Raw genomic sequence first — 24,476 nt, forward strand, 5'->3', positions numbered from 1 at the left:
AGTCTGAGTATTAATAACTGCTGTGTTGTGTAAATTTGTCTGAAAATCAGTCAATGCAATGGGTCTCTATGGCACAAATATATTCCAATTAATGAAGTTAATCAGTCAGTACATCACAGCTGTTACTGCTCAGTCCAGTCAGATGATGTGGTCGCGTCGCACCAGGTCTCCTGCCCCTACCTCCTTTAAGAGGGAATAGAGAAAGACGATAGTCTGGATAGTCTTGCCCAGGCCCATCTCATCTGCCAAGATGGTGTCTGTTCCCTGAGCCCAGGAGAAGCGCAGCCAGTTAAGTCCCTCCAGCTGGTAGAGGTGCAGCGTCCCTCCTGTCACAGACACAAACTCTGGCTGCTCCTCATACTTGACCGTGGGCTGGAGAAAGGAAGGTGAAGAGGGCATGACCAGAAACAGAAGATGAGAGGGGCAAAAATATGCAGTGCACCATAATCATGTAGCACATGTGTACAACCAGTGTACAACATGTGTACAAAGGCAGGGCTGTCCAATCCTGTTCCTGGGGATCTACCATCCTGTTGGTTTTCATTTCAACCCTAATTTGGCACACCTGACTCAGTACAATGAGATCTCTAGCTATTGCATGGGTTTTTAGGGTTGTAATGATAACCTACAGGATGGTAGATCTCCAGGAACAGGATTAGGCAGCCCTGGTTTAAGGTAATGTAGACCTTGGATCTTCTCAGTCCAGACTAATGATAGTTGTCCTTTACAGAACAGGCCAATGAGGTTTTTCTCAAGAAGAACAAGCTAACAAACTCACATCATTTACAGGAGAGCTTGGGGGTTCATCACTGTCCTCCTTCCTCGAGTTCCTCATCCTCCTCGGCTTGTCTGGGTCGTCCTTCATCACTTCCTCTCTACAACAAAGCACAGAAAAGCTTATCTATGTAATAGAGAATCGGCAGGTAATAAAAAATAAAATAAGAACAGCAGAAAAAACAGCTGCTACTATACAAACAGACAAAAGAGAATGTACACAGATTAGTGCACTTACAACCACTATAAATAGACTAAACCAGTCATCATGAAACTGAGTCCCAAGGCTCCTGAGTTCTAGCTGGTTTTTGTCACAGCTAAACTTCCTTCTACAGGAGTCACTTGCCATTTCGCACATTAAAATGAAGGAAAGAAGTATCCATTCTGATGCAGTGTAGCCTTAAGAAGACCATCCTTCAACATACATTAAAAGTGTTGTTATGAAGGATCCACAGGTCACTACTATTCAGTGGTTGCAATCATAGTTGGAAGAAACACAAGCACACAGTGAGTACCCAAGCTTGAGAACAGAACACCTGGACAAAACGATCAAGACATAAATATAATGGCAACAAAACAACAACCAACAAAACTCCTTCACCCTTCTCCTCCCTCATCTGCCAAAGCACATACAGTATGGGGCGACACAGCTCAGGAGGTAAGAGCGGTTGTCTGGCAGTCAGAGAGTTGCCGGTTCGATCCCCCACCCTGGGCATGTCGAAGTGTCCCTGAGCAAGACACCTAACCCCTAATTGCTCCCAATGAGTTGATTGGTACCTTGCATGGCAGCCTTTCACCATTGATGTGTGAGTGTGTGTGTGAATGGGTGAATGAGAGGCATCTGTAACTGTAAAGCGCTTTGGATAAAAGCGCTATATAAATGCAGTCCATTTACCATTACTACGGAGTTATACAAATAAACACACCACTCATTACCTGTGCCTCCAGTAGTTGGCTTTGTGGGTGTTGAACTCTGGGATCTCCAAGTCATCCCTCTCCCAGGTGCACTGATCATAGGTCAGGTCTCTCCACTTGACCAGGTAGTGGTAATTCCCCTTCTTATCCACACTGCCCAACATACACATCTTAATGGAAACTTTACTTGCCAAAGAGAACATGAATCAAATAAACCATCTCAAGTATCAATGAGCATTGCTGAAGAAACATGATCTAGGAGCACACACACAAACAAACAAACACACACACACTCACCTGTGGTTGATGATGCGATGTATCATCATCCACTCAGACTTGATCCCATAACGGTAGAACTTCTCCTCCAGGGCAGCATACTGTGGGTCTTTAGCTCGCCTCTTCTCGCTCTTCCCATCCTCCTCTCCACCGGACCCATAGTCTAGACTAGGGGGCTCATCCATGTCTGTCTTTCTCTGGTAGTTCCGGAACATGACTGAGTGGAAGATCTCCAGCTGAGTCCAGGAATGGGTAAACAGGAAGAACAGAATAAGATGGACAGCTTGAATGAAACTGTAATGAATGCAAAAAAAGTAATTTGGTGACACAGACTCACAGACTCAACACAAATCCAACATTAACCCAAACTAACCGCCTCTTCTTCCTCAGCCATTTTGATCCATTAGATTCTCCTTCTCTCAGAAGTCCACTGCCAACCCTCAATCTCCTCTCCGCCCTTCAGACCCTCCCCTCACCTGTAACTCTGTGATCCAGGTGCAGTGCCAGTAAGACTGTCCGGTCAACTTGACAAAGAACTCCCTCTCAGCACGCCCTTTCATGGGTGGGGGAGGGGGCGCCTGAGGGTCAGCGTCAGGGGCAGGGGGCACAGGCACCGGAGGAGGGGGTTCACCCCAGCGCCACTGGAGGATCCTCTGTACCCTCCCTTTGATTGGAGGACACTGTGGCAAAACAGGACAAAGAAAAGCAGGAGGGTGAACCATTAGAAAGCTTAGTCGATTTGGCCAAGAACACTTACACTTTTGCCTCATCATACTGGCCTTGTGCTGCTGTAACTCACCGTGCAGCGCGGGCATAGCCACTCCCCATTGGGTATCTCCGGCAGGGGCGGGTTGAGGCAGTGAATGTGATAGGAGGAGGGGCAAGAGTCACAGCAAAGAAGCTCCCCCCCATCCTTGCAGACACGGCAGAACTCCATGTGGTCATCCTCCTCTTCCTCGCCTCCAGTGCCCCCAGCCACCAGCTCTGGGCCACCTCCATCCTCGCACTCCTCCTCAAAATCTTCAAAGTCCTCCTCCTTCGCCTCCCACTGGATCCCCTCTTTCTCCTAAGGAGAAAACAGGAATATCAACCATGCAGAAACACAAGGCTAGAAAATGCTTTGTTATTTTTCCTTTATTATTTTTGAAGGTACTCTGAGTGGAGTTTTACCTCTCCATTGGAGGTACGCTATTCGGACCTTTAGTCTCAGACTACCGACTAATTACCCGAAGCGCAGCGTTCAAAGCCGCCCCATGCCCAGTACCCTTTGAAGACTAGTCAGCTTTCTGTTGGAAAGCAGTTAGGACATGAGTTATGTCATTTGCAGTACATTTCCCATTACCCATTTGCCCACTCATTTCACTTTATCTCATCGGTTAGGTCAGACCAGACCAAGGTCCAACCTGAGAAGGAAACACTGGGTATTAACAATGTTGACAAGGGCCATCAAACATCTGATTGCAACAACGCCCTTGCAAACTGCTCATTACCGGAATATCAACCATGCAGAAACACAAGGCTAGAAAATGCTTTGTTATTTTTCCTTTATTATTTTTGAAGGTACTCTGAGTGGAGTTTTACCTCTCCACTGGAGGTACGCTATTCGGACCTTTAGTCTCAGACTACCGACTAATTACCCGAAGCACAGCGTTCAAAGCCGCCCCATGCCCAGTACCCTTTGAAGACTAGTCAGCTTTCTGTTGGATAAGCAGTTAAGGACTGGAGTTACTGGTCAATTTGCAGTACATTTCCCTTACCCATTTCCCACTCATTTCACTTATCATTCATCCTGTTACGGTCAGACCCTAGACCAGGTCGTAACATGGGGTAAGGAACACTGGGTATTAACAATGTTGACAAGGGCCATCAAACATCTGATTGCAACAACGCCCTTGCAAACCGCTCATTACCAAATGGGGACTATATTTTTTTCTGGCTGAACCGCATGATAATGGAGATATAACAGACAATTACACATACAGAAGGAGCACCTACAGAGTATACTCTCACAGCAAGTTAATATTCTTGGGCTGTAGGGGCTATTTTTCATGTTTCAGGTTGGGCTACTGGCTACTCACACAGTGAGGGCAGCTCCATTTGCCCTCAGGAGCTTTCTCGAGCTCAGGCTCCAGGCACACCAGGTGGTATGCCCGGGGGCAGGTGTCACACAGGATGATCTCGCCACCCTGCTGGCACACCTCACAGTAATCCTGGTGATCAGTTTCATAGCCGTCCCCTTCTTCATCTCCCAACACTGCACAGAGACAGGAAAGAATGTGAGGGATGAGGAGAAAAACAAAGTAACAGAGAGCCAAAAAGAGTAAAATATTTAATGTGGAAGAGAAACTAATAATTGCAGGTTTTTTCATTTTAAATGGCCTAGCAAACTGAATTGTGGCAGACTGAACAGCGTAGGGTACCATGTAGTGACAGAATGAAGACAACTGGGACTGGCTCAGAAAGAAAGAGAGGGAGAGGGACAGATAGCGGAAGTATAGTCAGAGGATCCCTACTTTTTTTCTTCTTCTTGGCTGGACGGCCTCTCTTGTTCTTCTTGACTCGACCAGAGCTGTCAGAGCGGACAGAGGAGCTGTGTACACTGGAGTCCTCCTGCTCTGAGTCGTCCTCATCTAAGTCCTCACTCTGAAGGATGAGAGGGTCAGAATTTTAGAATCTGAGACCAAATACAGACCCTCAGACAAGCACATTCAAACACACATGCCCACACACGTGCGCGCACACACACAAACACAGACACACACTGATTCTCACAGAGCTGCTCTTCTTTCTCTTGTTGCCCAGCATGCCCAGTTTAATGCGCAGTGGTGCCATCTTCTTTCCTTTGACCTTCTTCTTTTCTGGCACACGAGGACTCTTGCTGCGCCTCTTATACCCTGGGCCTGGGAAGGAGGAAGAGGATAATGAAGAAGGTCGAATGAAAATGGACCTGGTTCTTGAGATGCAGCCTGATTTATAAAACCCCAGCACATGCCATTATTAGAAAAAGGTTGTATGCTTTGTAAGTTCTTTTTATTCCACATTCCTTCATAAACTTCTGTCCCGACTCACCCTTGCCCTCTTTGGTCTTGGCCTTGCGGAGCGGAGGAGGCTGGGGTGGTGGTTCGGGGACAGCGGTTGCCGCGGAGACCTGCTCGGCGACAGCAGCAGCAGCCGCTGCAGCAGCTGCTGCCACGGCAGCAGCGGAACCCTTGAACGGGTTGTTTGAGCTGAACTCACGCCACTTGGCCCCCAAGATGGTCATCATCTTAGACATGGGAATTTTGGGGTTTTTCTTGGCAATCATGGGCCTGTGGAGATGAGGGAGGTGGTGAACTGCTTCCAACACATTGTGAATCTGATTACAAAGCTGATTTATCTGCCATGTTGGTTTTAAATTTGCCGCGCATAACAGAAGAGAGAAAACTCAATGATGTGTTTCTCCTTTAATGCGATACAAAGATTGCAGCCAAAAAAACAATTTTCGGTGAGTTTTTTCTTCCCATAAAAAACCTGATAAGAATGCATATCTACTTCAGAATATTCAGGAGGCTACATGGCAGGTTGGTTCATGGACATGCACTGCATTTGGAGAATGCAGTGTATGTCCCAGTTCTTTGTGAGTCAAAGGAAGCATCCCTAAAATTACCTCATGAACTGACTGAAGGCTTTGTAGTTGGTAAGTGTGCGGTAATCTTCATCTGTGAAGGTGTGATCCACGTCCTCCAGCCCCCAGTCTTGCGCCAGTTGCCCTGATGTCTTCTGTTCCACTGGCTGGAGAGGTGTGCACAGTCAGAAAGTGGCAGACACAGCCAATCAGAAAGTACATATTTAGAGATTTAAATTTCAGACACAAGAAAACATCTTCAACATTATATGGCCATTTAAATGTGGTACTTCATCCTTCATTAAATGCTATTTGGGGTAACATTTCCAATGTAATTTTCATTTTAATGTGAACGATAGCATCTGAACCATGCAACATAGTACATTCACAGATTTATTTGATTATAACTAGAAACAAAAGCCATTTGAGATCCAGCTTTAAAACCATTGTTTGATGTAAGATTTTCTTGACAAACAGGCCTGAGAATTAATAGACAGACATTTACGGTTCTTCTGCATCATTTTTGGCCTACATTAGTATTTGCATTGCATGTGAACTTTGAGCTTCCTTTCTTTTTGATTTAGTTTAAGAACAGACATGTCTTATAGAGGGGAAACCACACCTAATTAATTGAATAAATCAGATTATTAGTTATGTCTATAACGGCCCCCAGTTTTAAAAAATTGTGTTCTAGACGGCTGAATGACTGACCACAGGAAAGTTTCCTCCTTACCTTGACTGTTTCCTCCTGATTGCTGTCTCCATCCTCTTTTTTCTTTTTCTTGGTCTTCTTCTCCTTCTTCTCCTTATGTTTCTTTCTTTTCTTTTTCCCCCCAGCTGTGAAATCACTAGCTCCACTGTCTGAGTGCTCCCCATACTCTCTCTCTGAGTCTCTTTCTATATCACTGTCCTGAGAGAGAGAGAGAAAGAGAGAGGTTTAAAAACCTGAATACTGTGATCGATCATGCTTGCAACTATTGCTAAATAAGTTGAAATCAGCGTAGGTAGCATTGTAAGCAAGCTTACAATCTTCTTGCATTTGTGAGCTTTGGTCGCCTTTCCATCTTTGTCCTTCTTTTTTGCCTCCTTCTTTTTCTTGGGGCCCCGTTTCTTCTTCGTTGTCTCATCCTTGTCCGACGTCTCTCCTCCTTCTTCACACTCATCTGAATGTGTGGGCAGGGGGTGGGGGGACATGAGCGAATTACTACTATTTCCCACTGATAGGAATACCCCCCAGTGCCGTGCATTATCCACTTAATCTGTTTCATATACAATTAAGCCCAACAGTATCACTGTATGTATGAATGCATACACATTGTTATCTCTCTACTCTTAATGCCCCATACTTTCTCGTCAATGGCTTGTTTTTTGAAGGAACTCCCACACCAAAAGAACAGCCTGAGCTGCTGAAATAATCTATAATTTTCCCCCAGGCCTTATATATTGGTCTTTCATGATCTGAACGGAACAAAGGAAACAGCCAAGAACATCTACCTACAGATAATAACTAGACAAGCAAACATTCTATTAGGGGAATAGCTCACCCTAAGTTTAATAATACAATCTAAATCACTGGTACACAATTGAGTGTGCCCACAATTGTTCTCATTTGCATAAAGAGTACCAAATACTATGAAAAACAAATTGCAGGCTACAAGCAACATTTCCACAATAAGAACAAATATTTAAACGGGCAAAGGAGAATTTTGACTTCTTTCAACATACTAGCCTACTACAGCTGCAATAACTAACCTACTGTAATGATTTAATTTCAACATAAGATATTAAAAATGTATCTTAAGAGTATAGCTGCATTAATTACAGAAACATTTACGATCAGACATGTAGCCCATAGCATCTACGCAGTACACCCAGAAATAAAATGTGTTTTTAAAATACGCAAAGTTTTCATGAAAAAAAAACAACTTTCAAAGCAGAGAAGCAGTTGATAAATTAATATCCGACAGTTTTATATTAAATTATCTTATATTTACCCTTCAAACGTAATCACCTTTTAATGCTTACACTACATAATACATATGGGGTAACAACACGCCAAACACCAAAATTGGCTTTCTGATCCTCGTCGCCCTAGGTACATGAATTAGATTTTATTGCCTATCTTCGTTGGTAAACACGCAGTTTCGCCCGGGAAAGGTCCTGCATTTTCACCCAAATCAGCTGCTAAGCGCAGCCAGAGGCGGCAGCAACGCACACTCTGGGCTCGGTGATTTTGAGGCCGCAAGCGAGGCAATGATGAACTGAAACGACTCCCTCCCACTGTTAATTCCCACACCTGCGTCGCGACCGCCAGACTATACCCCAAGTTTATGCCACTGAGGAATTGGGCAGAACACCGATAGAAGCGGGCTGATTTGTGCCTTCGTTTTAACCCGTTAAAACAAATGTTCATTTAGCGAGGCCCTGGTAAATTCCATATTGTAGCCGATATCCTGCGTGTTCATTTAAATAGCCTATGTTTCACAGTTGGGCTATAACCCAAAATCCTTTGTACATAGGCCTGTTGTAAAATATTTTACAGATTTATGCATTAATAATAAATGAAAGACACAAAGTCTTTGTAATTCCACCTTACAACAAGTTTCAACTTTTTTCTCAGGCTGTTTCAGAACCTGCTTATAGGCTACTTTGCTATATAATGGGCTACACAAAATATTAACAATTCTATTTCAAACTTTCAGCCTATAACTGTTTGTGTTAAGGGAGCTTTACAACTAATGAATTAACGAATCTTGAGGGAATCCTGAGTCAACTCTTTCAGCATCTGTCCTTTATTCAGATAGACTTGGAATATATCGCACATAAAGCCTGCGAACTTTTTTCAACGTACATATCGATTTGTTTATTCATTTGTGTGATTTATGAGTGTTCTTTATTAGTTTTACCGATGAAAGTTGCCTTAAAATATTCACACAATTGTGGTAAGCAATGTCTGAATGTCCTTTCCTGAACCGTCCCTGTCAGTGGGACAGTGGGTAGGGTCAAGTTTATTTGACTGTGACACAAGCGTTCATTCAATCAAATGTAACCCTCCAGCTCACGCTCTCGCACTTAGCACTATTATATGAAACACGACACATTCTAGAAAGAAAATATTGAGGCAGGGAGAGTCCATGTTTGTAAACGGAGCTGCATAATATATGGTGCAATGCAACCTATTTATATTTGAATTAGCCTTTATTAAAACTGAAGGAAAAAATCTAATTCATACACAAGAAGGGATAATTGTCTGTGGACGGTAAGCTTATCTGAAGCCAAAACTTCAAAGAAAATTAACAGAGTTAAGTCCTAAGTTTAGCAAAAGTTGTTTTTCGACTCATAACGAGCTAAAAGATTGTCGTGCACAAGTAGCTGGTGGAACAGAAAAATATGAGCATAAAGTGGAAAATTAGAACGGTATATGCAACATGTTTCACTCTCGCTTTATTATTTTGGTTTATACTAGCTGTGTTAGCTAACGTTGCTATTTAGTATGCGCGCTCCCGAGTCTTTAGCCAGTCTCTACTGTACCTGGCGCGGCTCGTGTTGCAGTTTCTCTAGGCGCCACCGGCGAGTTTATGTCGCTTGCGTTCTCTTCTAGGTCTCCGTCTTCTTCATCAAAATCTCCTCCCTCGGAATTAACCACCATGCCCTCATCTTCCTCAGAGGCGCGTAGAGGAGAGGACATTATATTCCTGTCACCGACCCAGTGCGCGAAAATTAGAAATCTATTTCTCCCGAATTATGATTTTTAAAAATATTCAAATCGACACACAAAAAGTGGGGGACGTTTTGGAATATTTTACACTACACGGCAGAGAAACAAAGATGGCCGCCCTTATATTTATTTTTTAACAACCCCCCCAATAAGAAAAAAAATCCCCTTACATAAAAAAATGGCTGACTATATTATTTCAGAACGCCCCCCTCCTCCTCCTACTCTCTCTCTATCGCTCTCTCTCGCTCCCCCTCCCTCCTCAAAAATAGTCACATTGTTACAAGAAAGGGTGTTTCACTGGGTGCAAAAATGCATTGTTACATGTAAATTTTCTTCGATTGGTCACGAAGTCAGGCTTTCGTGGTTCCTGGATTTCTATCGAGACTTGTTGTTACAACTCGCGCTTTCCATACTGCAGAGTGCAACACAAATCTAACAAATATGGCTACCTTAATGTTCTTAAAGGCCCCCACCGTGGTATAAAATTATTTTGGAGCAGGGGGATTGTGTATCAGGGAGGCAGTTTGTAGGATGGGGTAAGGGGAGGGGAGGGGGGTGTTTGAGTATTAGGAAATATGCAGCGCCCATGCCCAGACATACATCAGATTGCCTTGTTTATAATTTGTCTACTTAATAATAGTAATATGTCATATAAAAATCCATCCCAAATTTAACACAGAATCAGTACCACACTCCAAATCAGTATAAAGGCAGGGCAAAACATAAATACTACTTTCAAAAGCTAAAATAGAAAGTGAAAGAAAATGAAAAATGAATATGGAAAGGCACAGAGCATCTTAAAACCTAAACCATAGGTTCACATAAACTGAAATATTAGAGAAACATACTCAAATAATGGGCTAACCACAACACTTATAAAGACATAATAAAACCTGTAGGAACGTTACATGTTAGGAAAAAGATTGTCACACTTGTTTTCTCAGCTCTGAAGTAAATCAGTGACCTGACACACAATCGGTTCCCACATTGAGCAAGGTGACTTTGTATAAAGCGCTTAGAGAGAACAGAAAGCATGTCAGACGCACCCTGCAACTTCCATATAAGGAGAACTGAGTAATACAGTGTAGATGAGGAGCAAAACACTTCTGGAGAACTGCCACTGATACAAAACAATCAACTACGCTAACAATTACTTGTCTATCAGATTGAAACAAACACACTGCCACAGTAAAGTAGAGAGTATCAAAGTAAGGGAAGGTGCTCATATTGTTACTGTGACTGGAGATTTTAAAAATCAAATGCTTGGTCCATATCCAATTAATTCTAATAAACAAATTGCACATTGAGTTAGATATTGAGTGAAATTTTACCTTTTATTGTACAATACATAATTCACAAGTAATCATTGAGGAAGAAACTGTACTTGAATGATTATAATATGGACATTTAGGGTGGTAATGAAGGTCTTGCATAAAATGTGTCAAATACATAGTGTGAGTGAAGCAAGTAAATGTGGGGAACTGTTGGACCTCAATTTATGTGATTCAATACATTTAACAGACTTCAGAATAAGAAAAATTTTATTTTACAAGTGTAAAACATCCCTAGTTGAGACAGGAGTAGTAAGCAAGAGGTGCGGAAGAGGGGTGGAGCCCTTCGCCTTTTGCGAATTCCATAGTAAACATGATCAGTTGTGATTTTATGATAGACTTAAAGCTTCTTTAGTACAATCGTATATCTACACTGTTATTTCATAGTTATTGCAATTTCATTACAGTATGCATATAAGTGAATGAAAAACACAGATATTGTAGTTATAGATTAAATAATGTCACCTGAAATTCATCACATGCTATCTGAGGCTGAATTATCATAAAATGGCATCAAACTAAGTTTCATGAATGACAAAACTACATTTCACTGAATATGGTAAATATTTTGTCATAACTACCATATATATTTTGTCATAACTTTGTCATGTATATATATATATATTTTTTTGTCATAACTACTCGGATGCTACTTCTGAGTACAGAGTAGCATGATTATAGCAAGTTTATTTCCTTTATTTTGGGATGGTTCATCCATTTTAAAAAACGTTGGCACATTTATTCATAATCTTAATTCCTGTTTACAGATGGTGCATATTTATGGTATAACGATAGGGACTTCACTCATATTTTACCTCACACACAAATCTATTAAATGCTTGTGTGTGAAGTAGGATGCTCCTTCCAGATATAATGCAGAGCCTTTCCAGATAAAGTGGAATTCAAAAAACCTCATACCTATTGCCCAATAATATAACAAGGAACTAAAAATGAGATTCAAGAGAGGGACAAAAGAAGAATGGACTGACATGTAGGGAAAGTGTCGCTATTAACCCCCAACCACCACCTCACATAATTGTGACAAAAGAATGTTTTGTCATGGCTATTTGTTTTCTTTCCTTATTCTGGTTTTCAGTTACCCTCACACAACACATTTTCTGTGGTCTTCCTTTTGTGCTTACAACTCTGTGAGGTCATCATTGAAGTAGAGGCAAATAGACTGGGAGAAGAGGTCACGGTCAATGCGATTGTTGTAGAAGTCTTCATCTTCATCTGGGATGTTGTTTTCATTTAAGGTCTTGCTCATGTCCAGGGTGACACCGTTATGCTTCCAGGTGTAGCCTGTGGCGTGGGAGTTGTAGTACAGGTAGCGTTGCAGAATCTCATTCAGGGTTTCTTCAGAACACACCTGGCCAAGAGAGCAGGAAAGGTGAAGTATGAATTTAGGCTTTCACCCTACTCAAGGGTACAAGTCATGTCACACCTGAGATTCAAACTCATCTTCTGATGTTAGATTGCTACAGGGCTAGTGATGACAAGTAAAATTTAGGTCTATGCAGCTAAATTACCTCCACTTCTTACAAAGTTTATCCTTTTACTTCAGGTGTTTTAATTAAACTGATTCTAGTAATAGCCATTGCTGTGCATGTATGTGCGGTTCAGATTTAAGGCCATTCAAATTTAAATTTTTATCTTTGAGCAGTAAGGTCTTCAGTTCCATAGTACTGGATACTGAGACCTTTATATTTCAGCCTGCTTCAGAGTTAACCCTGCAGCAAGAGCACCCCCTGGTGTTCTGTTAGCTCACCTCCAAACTCTGCTCCTGAGAGGTGAGAGTGTTGATGATACGAATCCACCTCGTCTTGGCTGACAGCAGCCCAATCTCATAGCGTTTGTCTCTCCACCATGGTGTTCCAAAGTCATTGGCCCAGTCAGTGCAGGGGTAGGGAGGGGGCACGTGTACAAAACGCCCCCTGGGTGTGTAGTACTTCATGCAACCAGTCAAGGGGTCCACATGGGTCTGAATCTGAGTGAAAATATGAATTTTACAACACCAACATACTGAATACAGTGCTGAAAATAAGACTGGCCAAAAATTCTGACACATGTATTAACTATGGTGACAACTTCTCACTCACATCTTCTGTCTTCGGGTTGAACCAGTGGCTGATGTCCTTTCCAGCACACTCAATCATAGGCTTTAGAAGCACATCACCTTGAAAAGTAAAAAAAACTGCTGACATGGCTCATTCAGAACCCCCGTGGACGAAACAGCTCCCAACATTTCTAGCAAAACTAAAGATACTTTTTCATTAAAATAAAGATCTTAAAAACTCCTAGAGCTATTTGAAAAGGTGGAAAACATTTTAGCCACCATAGCAGTACAAGAAATAAATTTCAATTCAGTAAAAAAAACTGTTGACACTATGTTTCAGCAAAAGACATTTTGTAAACACTTACCTTTGTATTCATTCACTAACGGCGTCAAGTCACGAACCTTTCCTAGGTATGACACCCAAATGTCTCCAATTGTGTTGTGTAGCGAGACTTCATTCGGAGTAAAATATTTTGGCCGGTGCATTATTTTCACAAATTAGACCTTACGCATATGCATGTGGATGAAGGTAGCTATACACTGAAATGGTTAACATAAGTCAAAATTCAAGACTATTAGGCCACTTCATACGTTTCAGGAAGGCGTTGCAGAACTGTCTGTATGTAACTTCTCGCTTCGTTGCTGTGGTGACCGCCACCAGCATTTCACAGACTTTTGGATGTTGTATTTCATCTGCGCCTTTACAAATGCATCACAAGGGATATGTGATTTTTAAAATATATTCGGCTTCATGTAAGACCTCGTTAAATGTTAAATGGTGACTGTTTACAAAGCAGGATAAAAAATAATGCCTTCGCATTTGTTTGGAGTGTACTGCAGTTCCCATGATGCAACTCAACTAAATTAAGCTGGTCCGTCAGTAAAATAGGCTCTACTACCCTGAAGGCGAAATAAAACTAAAAAATGGCCGCGATGAATGAAGAGAATGGCACGGCTATGCATAATGCGGTAAGATATTAAGAGAATGCGCTTTGATTGAATTTGTGGGTCACTTTTAACACCTGTCATAATTTAGCTAACGTTAGCTAGCTAACAATCTAGTATGATAGCACTAAAAACTGCATAAATTGAATACGAAATAGTTAGACTAGCTACCAATTGAAATTACAGGACTGCTGTCACGAATGAAGCTGACAAACAAATGGTCTGTAACACTTTTAAAAGTAGCTAGTTTACTCAGAAAAAATAAATGATAACGTCGGAAGCTGTTAAATCACGCTAGCGTTGCGTAAGTAGCGTTATAAGTTAGACTACACATCGATGTCGGTTTGAAGAAAATAAAAAATTACTGCAGTGCTATTATGGCACAGGCGACAATGTCAGTTTTTAGCGTATAATTACACAGAATTTGAAATATTTATTTAATATATACATTATCGACATACTTATTAGAATCCTGGCGATTCCAACAAATGTAAGTAAACTAATAAAGTAAACTTGTTGTCTAGCCATATTTATTCACCTTGCACTGTTCAAATTCACTAGCTGTGCCATATTTTTTTCAAAACGCGAGAACGTCTTGGCTAAGTACAGGCATCTATTTTACCATTGTTCTTTTTTATTTTATAGCCCTCAACAAATTCATGATCAGCTTAATCGCTCTCTACCCCGGCTCCACTCTCATTTTATGTAAAATGAGCAGGCAGTGTGTGCCGTGTGGCAATTTAACTTTGGACGCCAAAGTGGCTTTTTGTTGGTACCTGCACTGCAGTGCATCTACCTCAAAACCCCCAAGAAATCAATTAAGAAAACAGCTGAAAGAGGATCATAATCTATATTGTTCAAACGGCTGGTGAATTAAACTTCTGGGAATTTTATGTATCTTAATTCTTTTCAATGGTTCAATGTCTGTGATATCAGGGGGAGGCGGTAGGACCCTCACTGGCTCGTCAAAAGCTGGAGAACCTGCTGAACAAGAGCATGCGTATCCGCATGACAGACGGACGGACACTGGTGGGACTATTTCTCTGTACCGACCGTGACTGCAACGTCATTCTCGGGTCTGCGCAGGAATTTCTTAAATCCACAGGTATTTTTTTTTTTTTTAAATAAACACCCAGCATATGGACAGAGATGTTGTCTGTCAGTAATTCGCCCAAGCTTTTGTTTCTGTGGAGACAGTGTGGTTATAGAAAAGTGATGGCATTTTCCGTTTTTCCTGATTCAATTTTTCTTGATTTCAAGAAAAAACACAATGTGATTTCATGTCCTTGTTCGTTATTTGAATTAAATGGAAATTCAGTATCCTAAGTTACAGTATATTTGGGATAGTTAATACGTAAACAATACTTGCTCTACTGAATATCATTATGGAAAATTGCTTGTAATTAATATGAAAAAGTACAAGTGAAAGTGTTTTATGGTTTTAGTTTAGCAGGCAAGTAATCTGGCCCATAATTACTTGTAACATAGGTCATATTTTGGTTATTGTATTAAAGTTGTGTGGATTGGATTTAAGTGTTTTGTTCAATCTACCTTTTGCCTCAGCATCCATGATTGTCAGAGGATTCGTGAGTGTATGATAAATGATTCAAATTCACAATTATGGAACACACAATGCAAAAACACCTAAAAACACCTCTATATCTGAAAGAAATATCAATGTGCATTAATAAACATAGTGACTTTACTTGTAAGCATGCAAAGCATACATTCTTAGGTGTGAAATCCAGCTTTTAGGCAAGATGATCTATGTTGGTAACTGTCGTCTCTTCTGTCTTCTCCCCATTCAGATTCCTTCTCACAGGGGGAGCCCAGAGTGCTTGGCCTAGCCATGATTCCTGGCCACCATGTGGTCTCCATCGAGGTGGAATCTGACAGCCTGCTTAGCCCACGGGTCATTTGAAGGAGCAGTAGGGGCAGCCGGTGACTCAAGGACATGGCCACCCGCAAAACCCTGACAGGGTGCAGGGCTGCCCTTCATGAAAACTTGACATTAACTGGCTGTCTACAAAGGCTGCAAGTCCAGTTTTGATGCAGTCTACACACACAGAACTGCTTATACAGGCTCAAGAGCATAGCAATTCTATGGACAGCTTACCATATACGCCCAACCCTTATTCAGCATAAGCTAAACTGGACCCAGCCATACTACTTTGCATATAGGAACTGTGTACTTAAGCATGTTTTCCAGAGGAAAAAAGAGTGTGTGTCTGTGTGTGTGTGTGTTTTGATTCTCTGCACATTTTTAGCAACAACCTTAACCTTCTGTTTATTACATTGAAAATAAACATTCTAAATTATATTACAAAAGGGTGGTAATTTAATTTATAGAAGCTCAGACTAAATTTATGTTCTGATGGGGTGCGCAGTCACAGGTACATTAAGTGACATGCCACCTTAATCAATAGGACTTGGAATACAGGAAAGTGAACTGAAATCCCCTGAATGCCACAAGCTTAGTCTATAATCAGAACCCTTATAATAAGGAATTATGTTGTACCCATATTTAATGTTTATTTCCGGCAATCTGTTTGGTCAGTTTATGTAGACCATTAAATATGTTTCACTGCACTTCAGTGCATTTTGGCAGAATGGTAATCACTCAATTTTTCTTAAGTGTGTCCCAAGTGGATTCTGCTTAAAATAAACAAATATTTTTGTTCTCAAGCTGTTTTTAATAGTCTGTTTTTGGAGTGCATTCCAAAAGGTTGTTTTCCCTTCCTTACGAAAACATTGTAACATAAAATGAAACTAGAAACAGTCCTCATGTTATAATCCACAGAAAGCCATCAAGTTCAGTAACTCGTGTTCTGGGGCCATAAAACCTGCTGGGGTAGCCTAAATTGAATTACCTTTAACCAAGATCACTCAAAGGGTGCAAGCCAATCTATTCCAAAGCTTTTAACCACTGCAATCATTTTGTGTTCTCAACAATAAAAAAATATGTAAAAACAAATTCCCAGTTAAACTGAGTTTGACTAAGTTAAATTTCCTCCCAAATGTTTGATATATTAATTCTGTGAACACAGGCAATTGCACTAAAAAGATAAGGGGCTGGATTTGGAGTGGTTACATTTTAAAAAGGAAAAAAGAATAAGTGCCAATTTCTCAGTCCAACAAAAAAGTAACAGATGCAACACTGTCAAGCTCCTCCCCGAAATACGTAGAGCTCACTATCAGTGTCCTTACTCTCTACACTTCACAATATGAGAGGTAAAAGAAGGGGATTGTATGAATTTACAGTTCAACTCAAAGTAACACCTGACCACTAACTCATTCATTGTTGATTTTTCTAAGCATGTGCGCATGGTTTTGCAGTTAAAAAAAAAGAAATGGACAATGAAAGCGCTCACTGGAGTGAGCGGATGGCACAAAGACAAAAATGGAAATCCTGATTGGTTGGGGGCTGGACACTTGGGCACAGGTCATGTGTGCCTTCGAGAGGACTTGTTTGTGTGTGGCTTCATCCTCATCTCTTCTGCTTAGGGTTTCTTAGGTAACTGCAGACATAACAGATCTGCGGTATTGTCTGTAAAAAGTTCCACCCCCAAATGTCTTGTCAGTGTGGGCCAAGTCTCCAAAGTCTCACAGGAGTCCATTGTAAATTCAAGAATCCAAATTCTAACACACCTCCTTCATTCCGCCAGTCTTTATCGTCAGCTTTCGGCATCTTCCTCTCTTCTTCACTCCCACATTCCCTCACAGCTCCTCTGTCCCTGCTCCCCCTCACACTAGTTGTAGTGGAATTTGAAGTGGAAGTTTCCGCCAGATCCAAAAGGATTGAACTCAAAGGGCCAACTTTGCCCCCCGCCACTTCCCTGATGGTTCTCGGGGTCCAGGGGGTCCTCCCCTGCATCAAATTTCTGTCGCATTTCTGCCAGAAAAGAGATGAGAATGATGAGAAGTCATAGGATAAGCCCCCAAACTATTCACTTTAAAATAACCAGCTAACCTGTGCAGTAACGTGGCCCACAGTCTTCAATCTAATCCTGACTGTGCCGATGTGTGTCCAAATGCAGACAGGAGTCTCACTAGGTCAATACATAATTTGCTATAGCGTTGACCAGGAGAGGAGGGTGTCTGCCTCATTATGCAGTAGGGATTCCTGTAGTTGATCAGGTGCCTGTAGTATACCAGCTCTGATCCAATGACTGCAGCCCAGCTGGCAGGCAGCTCAGGGAAAGCACACACTTCAGAATACACTCATTCTGTGCTCTCCCTCAGTGGGGTTGGCTGAAGGGATGGGAAAAGCCTACAAATATGACTGCACATTCCAGATCGAGCGAAATTGGGAGTACAGTTTGGAAAAGCAATTAAAGAGATACCTTGGTCAGTGAGCACCTCTTTAGCAGAGGCAATGTCAATGAACCTCTTCTCTGCCTCCTTCTTCTCTGATTCAGACTGAAAGTTATCAGGGTGCCACTGTTGAGCCAGCTTCCTGTACGCTTTAATGATTTCCTGTTTGTTTGCATTTCTGTGGTAAACAAGACATGAGGATAATGCAAAACATTTTTAAGCAAGTTACTTGAGGAAAAAAAACATTCTTTGTGTCTGACTAGTTGGATTCAAAATTGGCATGCTTTTCCACTCAGCAGCACACAGATCTCTAAACAATACTCACTTACAGAAGACTGATCAGTGGCCAGCACTGAAAAGAGGAAACAAGGTTATTTTAGAATAACCCCTGCACTGTCCAAGCACAGCTTACCTGTTCACTCCCAGGATCTTGTAGTAATCCCTCTTGCGGGAGAGTTTGAGCAGCTTCTGTGCTCGATCTAACCCCTCTCGAATCTCCTGGTTCTCCTCGTCAAATTCCCGGGCTTCTTGGTAGTCCTCCACAGCTATCAGAGGGAGTAAGTGAAGAAGAGAGAGAGAACAATAGAGACATAAATGTTAGTCACTCTAGTACAATAGTAAAGACTGGTCATCATCATTGGTAAGTATTGGGTGAAAGAAGTTTACTAATTACAAGATGAAAATTCAAAACTGACCATATGCCATTGGTGTGCAAGGTCATCTGCAGAAATCTGTTCTATACCCCAATAACCATTAATGCTGGTTACTGATATGTTGAGCTTAGTGCAACCATTCCACTTTAACTGGCTTTGCACTTGATGTTGGGACACCAGGGATTTGAGTCAAACATGGAAGCTCATGCAATTTACAGCACTGCACAACCAGTCTGGCATCTGCTGCGCTAGCTACTCCCATGGTAATAATAGGAGTTGCTATAATTTTAAAAAGGCACAAAATTATAGCTATTAAACATCAACAGTGTTGAAAATAACCTTAAAAATAACTCCAGCTAATAAAACATTCAGGCTTGAATACCGATATAAACTTTGTTGGACTATCAACTTGTGCTGATAGATTTTGTCTATGGCAGTTGGCTAAATGCATATAAAGTAACCGTTTATGTAAAATACTTTCCTCAGCCACATGGCTGCTTTCATTTTTACTGTTTTGACCCTGAGAACGATGTAGATGTCATAATTTCTCTATTGCCCTTAATAAATGTATGTGCTAAAAAGCTCTTTAACTAAAACTCTCCAGCTTTATTGGGTTAGTTTTTTTTGCAGTTACCAGCAAAGGGGCCAGGGATTCTGCATGCTGGTCCTTGCAGCGTACCCTGATGCAGAAATCATTAACTACTTCACTTTGAAAACAAACTAACTAGTTATAGCTGTGCCTCTGAAATGGCTGCCTGTGGTGTGACAGACTGCACATTTGAGTGCTGATTTGAGATTACTATAAAACTGAAGAGATATGGAACATGACCCAAGATGGAAAAGTGTGCCAAATGTCCTCAATGTCCCTAATCCCAGGACAGTGTGAGGCAAAGTGTAACGCAGTAGTGGTGAAGTGTACCCTTCTCATAGTCCTGGTTCAGGATGTAGGCTTCTGCTCGGTCTCTGAGGATGTTGACATTTCGGGGGTCTCTCTGGTGGGCCTCGGAGCACGCATCCACCGCCTCCAAAGCCCTCTGATCCTAAGCAAAGGTCAGCGTGCGTCAGTACCAGTGTGCGTCACCCCAGAACAGCCCACACAGATCCAGAGAATCAGGTAATGGGACTGACCTTGACCAGACAGAAGCAGATCCTCTCCTTAGCTTTGTTTGTGTAGAAGGGAATGTTGGGCTCAGTTTTCATTACCGACTCGTATTTCTCCATCGCCTCCTGGTACCTGGGTTCATGTATTTGTTATGATTACAACGTGGCTAAGGTGGCACGTTACAATAAAACTGAATGTTAAAACCCGATTCCCAAATGAAAGTGTCACTAAATCAGGATATCGATGTTCATAGGGTCACAGAGATATACACATATGGTCCAAGCATGCACTCGTTCACCTCTGCTCAGAGATGAGCTCCTCGGCCGAGTCCATCTGCTTGCCGAGTTTCTTCACTTGCTTGTAGTGGGAGAAACAGTTTTTATCATCCTGATCAAGCCTCAGACATTCACGGACATGGCTGAGAGATGGAAGAGAGGGACGAGTCAGGGAGGGAAGGAGAGAGACTGTCAAAGGCTGATGGCAGCTCAGTATAGTGGTCACAGAGCAAGAAAGGCATACAGACAGACAATCAGACAGACAGAGAAACATGCACGTACACACACACACACACACAAATGCAGCAGGAGCTTACTTCAGGGCCTCCTGGTACTCCCCCAGGCTATAGTGCAGCATGCTGAGCTTCAGGAAGGCTGCGCGGTTGTCGTTGCGCAGGCGGGTGGTGGGCGTCAGGTCCTGGATGGCTTTCCGCGGTTCCCCCAGCTGGATGTAGCACTCTGCACGCAGCTCCCGGGATTCTGGGTCCCAGGGGGAGAGCTGGCCGAGTCAGACAAAAACCAAAGCTTTGACCGTTTTACAAACCTCAAATAATACCTGGAAGAACGATCAGCAATCTGATCAGGTTGAGTATGAGATAAGATAAGTCCCTTTCTGGCCTGGTTCAGTGTGTTAGTTCAGTACCTCTAAGACACGGTCCAGCACGGAGACAGTTGCCTGGTAATCCCCATGCAGGTGGGCGATGTGCGCCTCTTCCTGCAGTGCCTCTAGCTCCTCGGTTCTCAGGAGCTGATCACGAGCCTCTGCCTGGTCTGGGGCCCCTTCCAACTGTGGAGGGAGAGGAAAGGGAGGACAGGGAGGAAGGAGAGATGATGAAGGGGAAAGAGAGGACATATAGAGAGGGGAAACGGAAGTAAAATGAGTGGCGAGTGGAAGAGATACAGAAGACATGGAAAGGGATAGCGATTAGAAGCACAGGGAAAGTCAAAAAAGAAGAGGGAGAGGAGAACAGAAGGTAAGACAGGAGATTAGAGGGAGGAAAGTGAGACGAGTTAAACAATATGATGACGATGCAGGCAAAAGGCTCTAAATGACAGACTGAGAGTGCAGGGAGATGCCGTCAGTGTAGACTCACCACAGCCCGGAAGTCCTCTCTGGCCTCCTCAGTGTTGCCCTGCTTCAGAAGGATATTTCCCCTCTGAAGCCGAGCCTGCAGACAGAGACAGAATGAGAGCACGTACCAGAGAGGTACCACGATAATGAACAGTATTCCAAACACCACACAAAACATTGCATCAATGTAAACATATCAACTAAAAGGAGAAACTCACAGCTAGGAAGTCTGGTTTGAGCTGGATGGCTCTGGTGAGATCAGGAAGGGCTGACTTTGACTTGCCCATGGCCAGAAACACTGCTGCACGCTTGTAGTACGTCAAGTAGTTTTTAGAGTCACCCTCTAAGTACAGTCACACAGCACAGACAGAAAACACACTGTGTCAGCCTCAAAAACAGAAGAAGACAGCTTATCTTTGAGGAGCCGCTAAAGCTAAACAATGTGTGAGAAATCCAGTCAAGTCTCTAGTTACACTGTCCTAATTTCCTGGATAGGAGTTTTTGGTTTGTGGCTGCTCAGCGATGCTGGTCTGACACTAGAGAATATAATGAGTTCGTGAATCAGTCCGTTTCAGTACTAGCATTATATTACATTCACTGGAGCTTTTGTTTGCAAGGGCATTGCAATTCAAGGTGTATTAAGAGGTGCTGATGCCCTCAGTAATGTATCAGATTTCTAGGCACGGCTGTTCTTATTGAATTTTACAGTGAGGCCCAGTTCAGACACTGCTTTCTCTTTCCAAATCACTGCCTGCAAGTGAGTGAGTGAGCGAGTGAGTGAGTGTGCAAGTGTGCAAGTGAGTGTGTGAGTGTGCAAGTGAGTGAGTGAGTGTGCGAGTGTGTGCCACAAGGAGAAGGGGTTGCCTCTCACCTACAGCAGAGTGGTAGTGGGAAAGAGCCTCTGCTAGTTGCCCTGCTGCCAGCAGCTTGCGGCCCATCTCCAAGTGATGTTCAATCTCCACATGTGTGGCCCCCAAGACACCTTCAACAGAGAGGAGTGACGGGCAGAAAGCTTGCATTACATCTACTCTGAAGTGAAAGGGAATGTATCTGTAGCACATAAGCACAGCCTTTTATGCAGCTTTATTCAATATAAACAGAATTAATTATATGCAAACTAATGAGGCTTTCTTTTCATTTACATGTAGTCAACTTCAATCAATTACATCAGGTCCACGAAGCTAGGTAACAAACAAACATTGTTCAGTATGAAGCAAGGAGCGATGCGATGGACTTTCGATTGACACAAGACAAAAATAATCAGAATAATTCAGGTCATTGTTTCCCAACCCACGTCCCGTGTGAACACCATGTACGGTGGCATTAATTCCAGTTAATAATTTTTTGTGGGCTCTTGGTTAGCACATCCAATCCACTGCTGAATTCTTTATACAACAGTTCCCATCCGGGAACCCCCTGGTGCTGCACACGGAGGGGCCATTTCATCTTTAGATCTTTGCACATTCAGAATATCTCAAATAGGCCTGCAACCTAAAAAAATTTTAGAGCAGCTCTAACATTTAAGAGTCCCTTCTACTCAAAATAGTGTCAGGTGATATATTTAATTGTATTCTTAATTAAGGGCTTCAGATACAAGTAATTAAAATTATTAGAAATAACGTTAATTCACCTGTGTTGTTCTGTTACAATACATTTTAAAAAGAATTCCAACAAGCTATATCTACTATATAAAAACTGCAGTGACATGTTAAATAAAGTCTACAGCAATATTCTGTTAACGACTGAAACCTTTACTACATTAGAACTCAGCAAAATGAAAAGCAGCATTCAAAAAAGTGTGACCCCAGATCCAGGTGTGGGGAATTCTTGGTTTAGGCGCGCAGTAATTCAATGGGCAATGGAAAAAACGAAGTGTGTCATTCTGGAACCGATATTGTTTGACATGAATCTCCAATGAAACCAAACAGGATTGACTCTATACTAGGAAATACAAACGCGCCAAGTGTTACACCCTGCTCAATCAAGATCAGACAACTCACACCCATGCAACTGTGTATTTGCGTACTTCGAAATATTTGCGTTGAATAATATATGAGCACAACTACGCAGTCTTTAACCGCAGGTCCTTGGTCAGGAGATAGTGGAACTCAGATAATTGTAATGGTAACACAGCACAATACAATAATACGAGTATTTTCATTATTGTTTACTTGGCTAGCTAGATTATCTAGCTAGTATACAGCATATCGAAATTACAGCCCATCACTTACCATTCAATGAATCACTCATACGATATAATAAATGTGTAATAATGTAATGTTACCCCATTCTGTCTCTTTTGATTAAGTATTACTATTCGACAAACTTGAATGAGAAGTAGGCTATTTGTTAGCTATGAAGGTTTGCTTGCTAGCTAATGACGCCAAAACAGGTAGATCAGCACTGTGCCTAAGGGTTGGTTCCTATCCCCTGCATAATCTTACCGCGATGTCAGTTTAGATCGAATGTCATATCCTTAAACTGAAACTTTCTTTGAATGGATGCAGATAGGTAGTTAACTACCTTCCGCATTGCATGGCTTAACTGGGTCTTTCGACTTACCGTCCAGCTGTAGGTCCAACACAACACAAAGCAGCGACAAGGAAGAGAGCACACCGCTCAGACCTTTCCGCCGCTTCGACTCCATAGTCAGAAACATTCCTGTGTAAGATTGCTCAAACGCTGATAATGCAAAAGTATTTAAATACACCCCGTATAACATTAGCAAAACAGCTATTGATAGCTAGCTGTCCATCTTGGCAAAAGAAATGCAGACCATGGTACGCGATTGTAAAGTTTCCGACTGTTTAAGTGGGACCTTCATCTAAGGTTCCCACGCAACCACAATGGCTCTCTTCCGAAGGTATCTCCTCGCAAATCGTTAACCTTGTTTATAATGGGGTATACAATAGCTATATTACTCTCGTTTCGTCTGACGTGGTTTAACAGTGAGTGTCGCTAGCAGCTGTCAACTCTGAACTTCAAGCGAAACTTCGCCCCTTGCTGTTTGAGAGCCTCGCTTTAGTAACTCGAGCCTGTCTGCATTACTTCTGTATTCCATCAGCGACCTCCCGTACATCCGCGTTAGGCTACAAACGTGGTATCACCCCATTGGTAGCTTTTTAAAAACTGAATGGCACCTCCCCTTGTGTTCTGTGCGGGATGTTCTGACATTTTCAAGCATATCCTGGTGTTGTTGAAGGGCGTGTAATTGCGGTATCTGGTTTTTCTTCCTCACCACTGTGATATCCAAATCAAAGTACCGAACTAGACGTGGATAATACCCAATTAACTAATTTATACAATGTATATGTTAGTTGCCTTGTCACAATCACACCAGTGCACATACGGTCATGGGAGTATCAATCGTAAAAGGATGGAAGATTTAATTATTTTTTGCAAATAAACTTCAACAATGGGATTTATTAAAGGAAAAATGAA

At 42.1% G+C, this 24,476-nt stretch overlaps 4 protein-coding genes across 8 annotated transcripts in view; 1 reads left to right on the forward strand and 3 right to left on the reverse strand.

Moving 5' to 3' along the window:
* chd3 (chromodomain helicase DNA binding protein 3) overlaps positions 1 to 9,452 on the reverse strand; it is a 34,262-nt gene extending 24,810 nt beyond the window's left edge. For 3 of the 4 annotated variants that reach the window (XM_064328862.1, XM_064328860.1, XM_064328859.1), the window contains exons 1-14: positions 9,101 to 9,452; positions 6,596 to 6,732; positions 6,303 to 6,479; positions 5,612 to 5,736; positions 5,035 to 5,273; positions 4,738 to 4,865; positions 4,479 to 4,608; positions 4,044 to 4,219; positions 2,765 to 3,031; positions 2,442 to 2,645; positions 1,987 to 2,201; positions 1,711 to 1,842; positions 779 to 875; positions 181 to 372 (exon numbers count right to left, since the gene is read on the reverse strand). In XM_064328862.1, coding sequence (XP_064184932.1) covers positions 181 to 372; positions 779 to 875; positions 1,711 to 1,842; positions 1,987 to 2,201; positions 2,442 to 2,645; positions 2,765 to 3,031; positions 4,044 to 4,219; positions 4,479 to 4,608; positions 4,738 to 4,865; positions 5,035 to 5,273; positions 5,612 to 5,736; positions 6,303 to 6,479; positions 6,596 to 6,732; positions 9,101 to 9,257 — 2,376 coding nt within the window. In that variant the 5' untranslated portion in view covers positions 9,258 to 9,452. The remainder of the gene's footprint in view (positions 1 to 180; positions 373 to 778; positions 876 to 1,710; positions 1,843 to 1,986; positions 2,202 to 2,441; positions 2,646 to 2,764; positions 3,032 to 4,043; positions 4,220 to 4,478; positions 4,609 to 4,737; positions 4,866 to 5,034; positions 5,274 to 5,611; positions 5,737 to 6,302; positions 6,480 to 6,595; positions 6,733 to 9,100) is intronic. The other variant, XM_064328861.1, reaches the window with a different exon arrangement.
* Positions 9,453 to 10,602: 1,150 nt separating this feature from the next.
* On the reverse strand, positions 10,603 to 13,440 carry LOC135251429 (cytochrome b5 domain-containing protein 1). The gene is made up of 4 exons (XM_064328865.1): positions 13,040 to 13,440; positions 12,718 to 12,794; positions 12,387 to 12,605; positions 10,603 to 11,987 (listed from the first exon to the last, which is right to left on the reverse strand). Exons 1-4 carry the CDS (start codon positions 13,158 to 13,160, stop codon positions 11,757 to 11,759), a joined length of 648 nt encoding a protein of 215 aa, XP_064184935.1. The 5' UTR covers positions 13,161 to 13,440; the 3' UTR covers positions 10,603 to 11,756.
* Positions 13,441 to 13,488: 48 nt separating this feature from the next.
* On the forward strand, positions 13,489 to 16,304 carry naa38 (N-alpha-acetyltransferase 38, NatC auxiliary subunit). Of its 2 annotated transcripts, none has more exons than XM_064328866.1 (3): positions 13,489 to 13,643; positions 14,556 to 14,724; positions 15,428 to 16,304. In XM_064328866.1, the coding sequence occupies exons 1-3, from the start codon at positions 13,599 to 13,601 to the stop codon at positions 15,538 to 15,540; spliced, it is 327 nt and encodes a 108-aa protein (XP_064184936.1). In that variant the 5' UTR covers positions 13,489 to 13,598; the 3' UTR covers positions 15,541 to 16,304. The 2 variants fall into 2 exon arrangements, with proteins under 2 accessions (XP_064184936.1, XP_064184937.1); XM_064328867.1 differs by lacking the exon at positions 13,489 to 13,643 and adding an exon at positions 13,701 to 13,839.
* On the reverse strand, positions 16,292 to 24,123 carry dnajc3b (DnaJ (Hsp40) homolog, subfamily C, member 3b). Its single transcript, XM_064328864.1, has 12 exons — positions 23,598 to 24,123; positions 21,907 to 22,017; positions 21,254 to 21,378; positions 21,058 to 21,132; positions 20,607 to 20,750; positions 20,281 to 20,462; positions 19,987 to 20,106; positions 19,715 to 19,820; positions 19,506 to 19,626; positions 18,346 to 18,478; positions 17,963 to 18,111; positions 16,292 to 17,511 (listed from the first exon to the last, which is right to left on the reverse strand). The coding sequence occupies exons 1-12, from the start codon at positions 23,755 to 23,757 to the stop codon at positions 17,369 to 17,371; spliced, it is 1,569 nt and encodes a 522-aa protein (XP_064184934.1). The 5' UTR covers positions 23,758 to 24,123; the 3' UTR covers positions 16,292 to 17,368.
* Positions 24,124 to 24,476: the final 353 nt, after the last annotated feature.

Source organism: Anguilla rostrata, chromosome 3, assembly GCF_018555375.3.
Source record: "Anguilla rostrata isolate EN2019 chromosome 3, ASM1855537v3, whole genome shotgun sequence".
Lineage (NCBI taxonomy): Eukaryota > Metazoa > Chordata > Actinopteri > Anguilliformes > Anguillidae > Anguilla > Anguilla rostrata.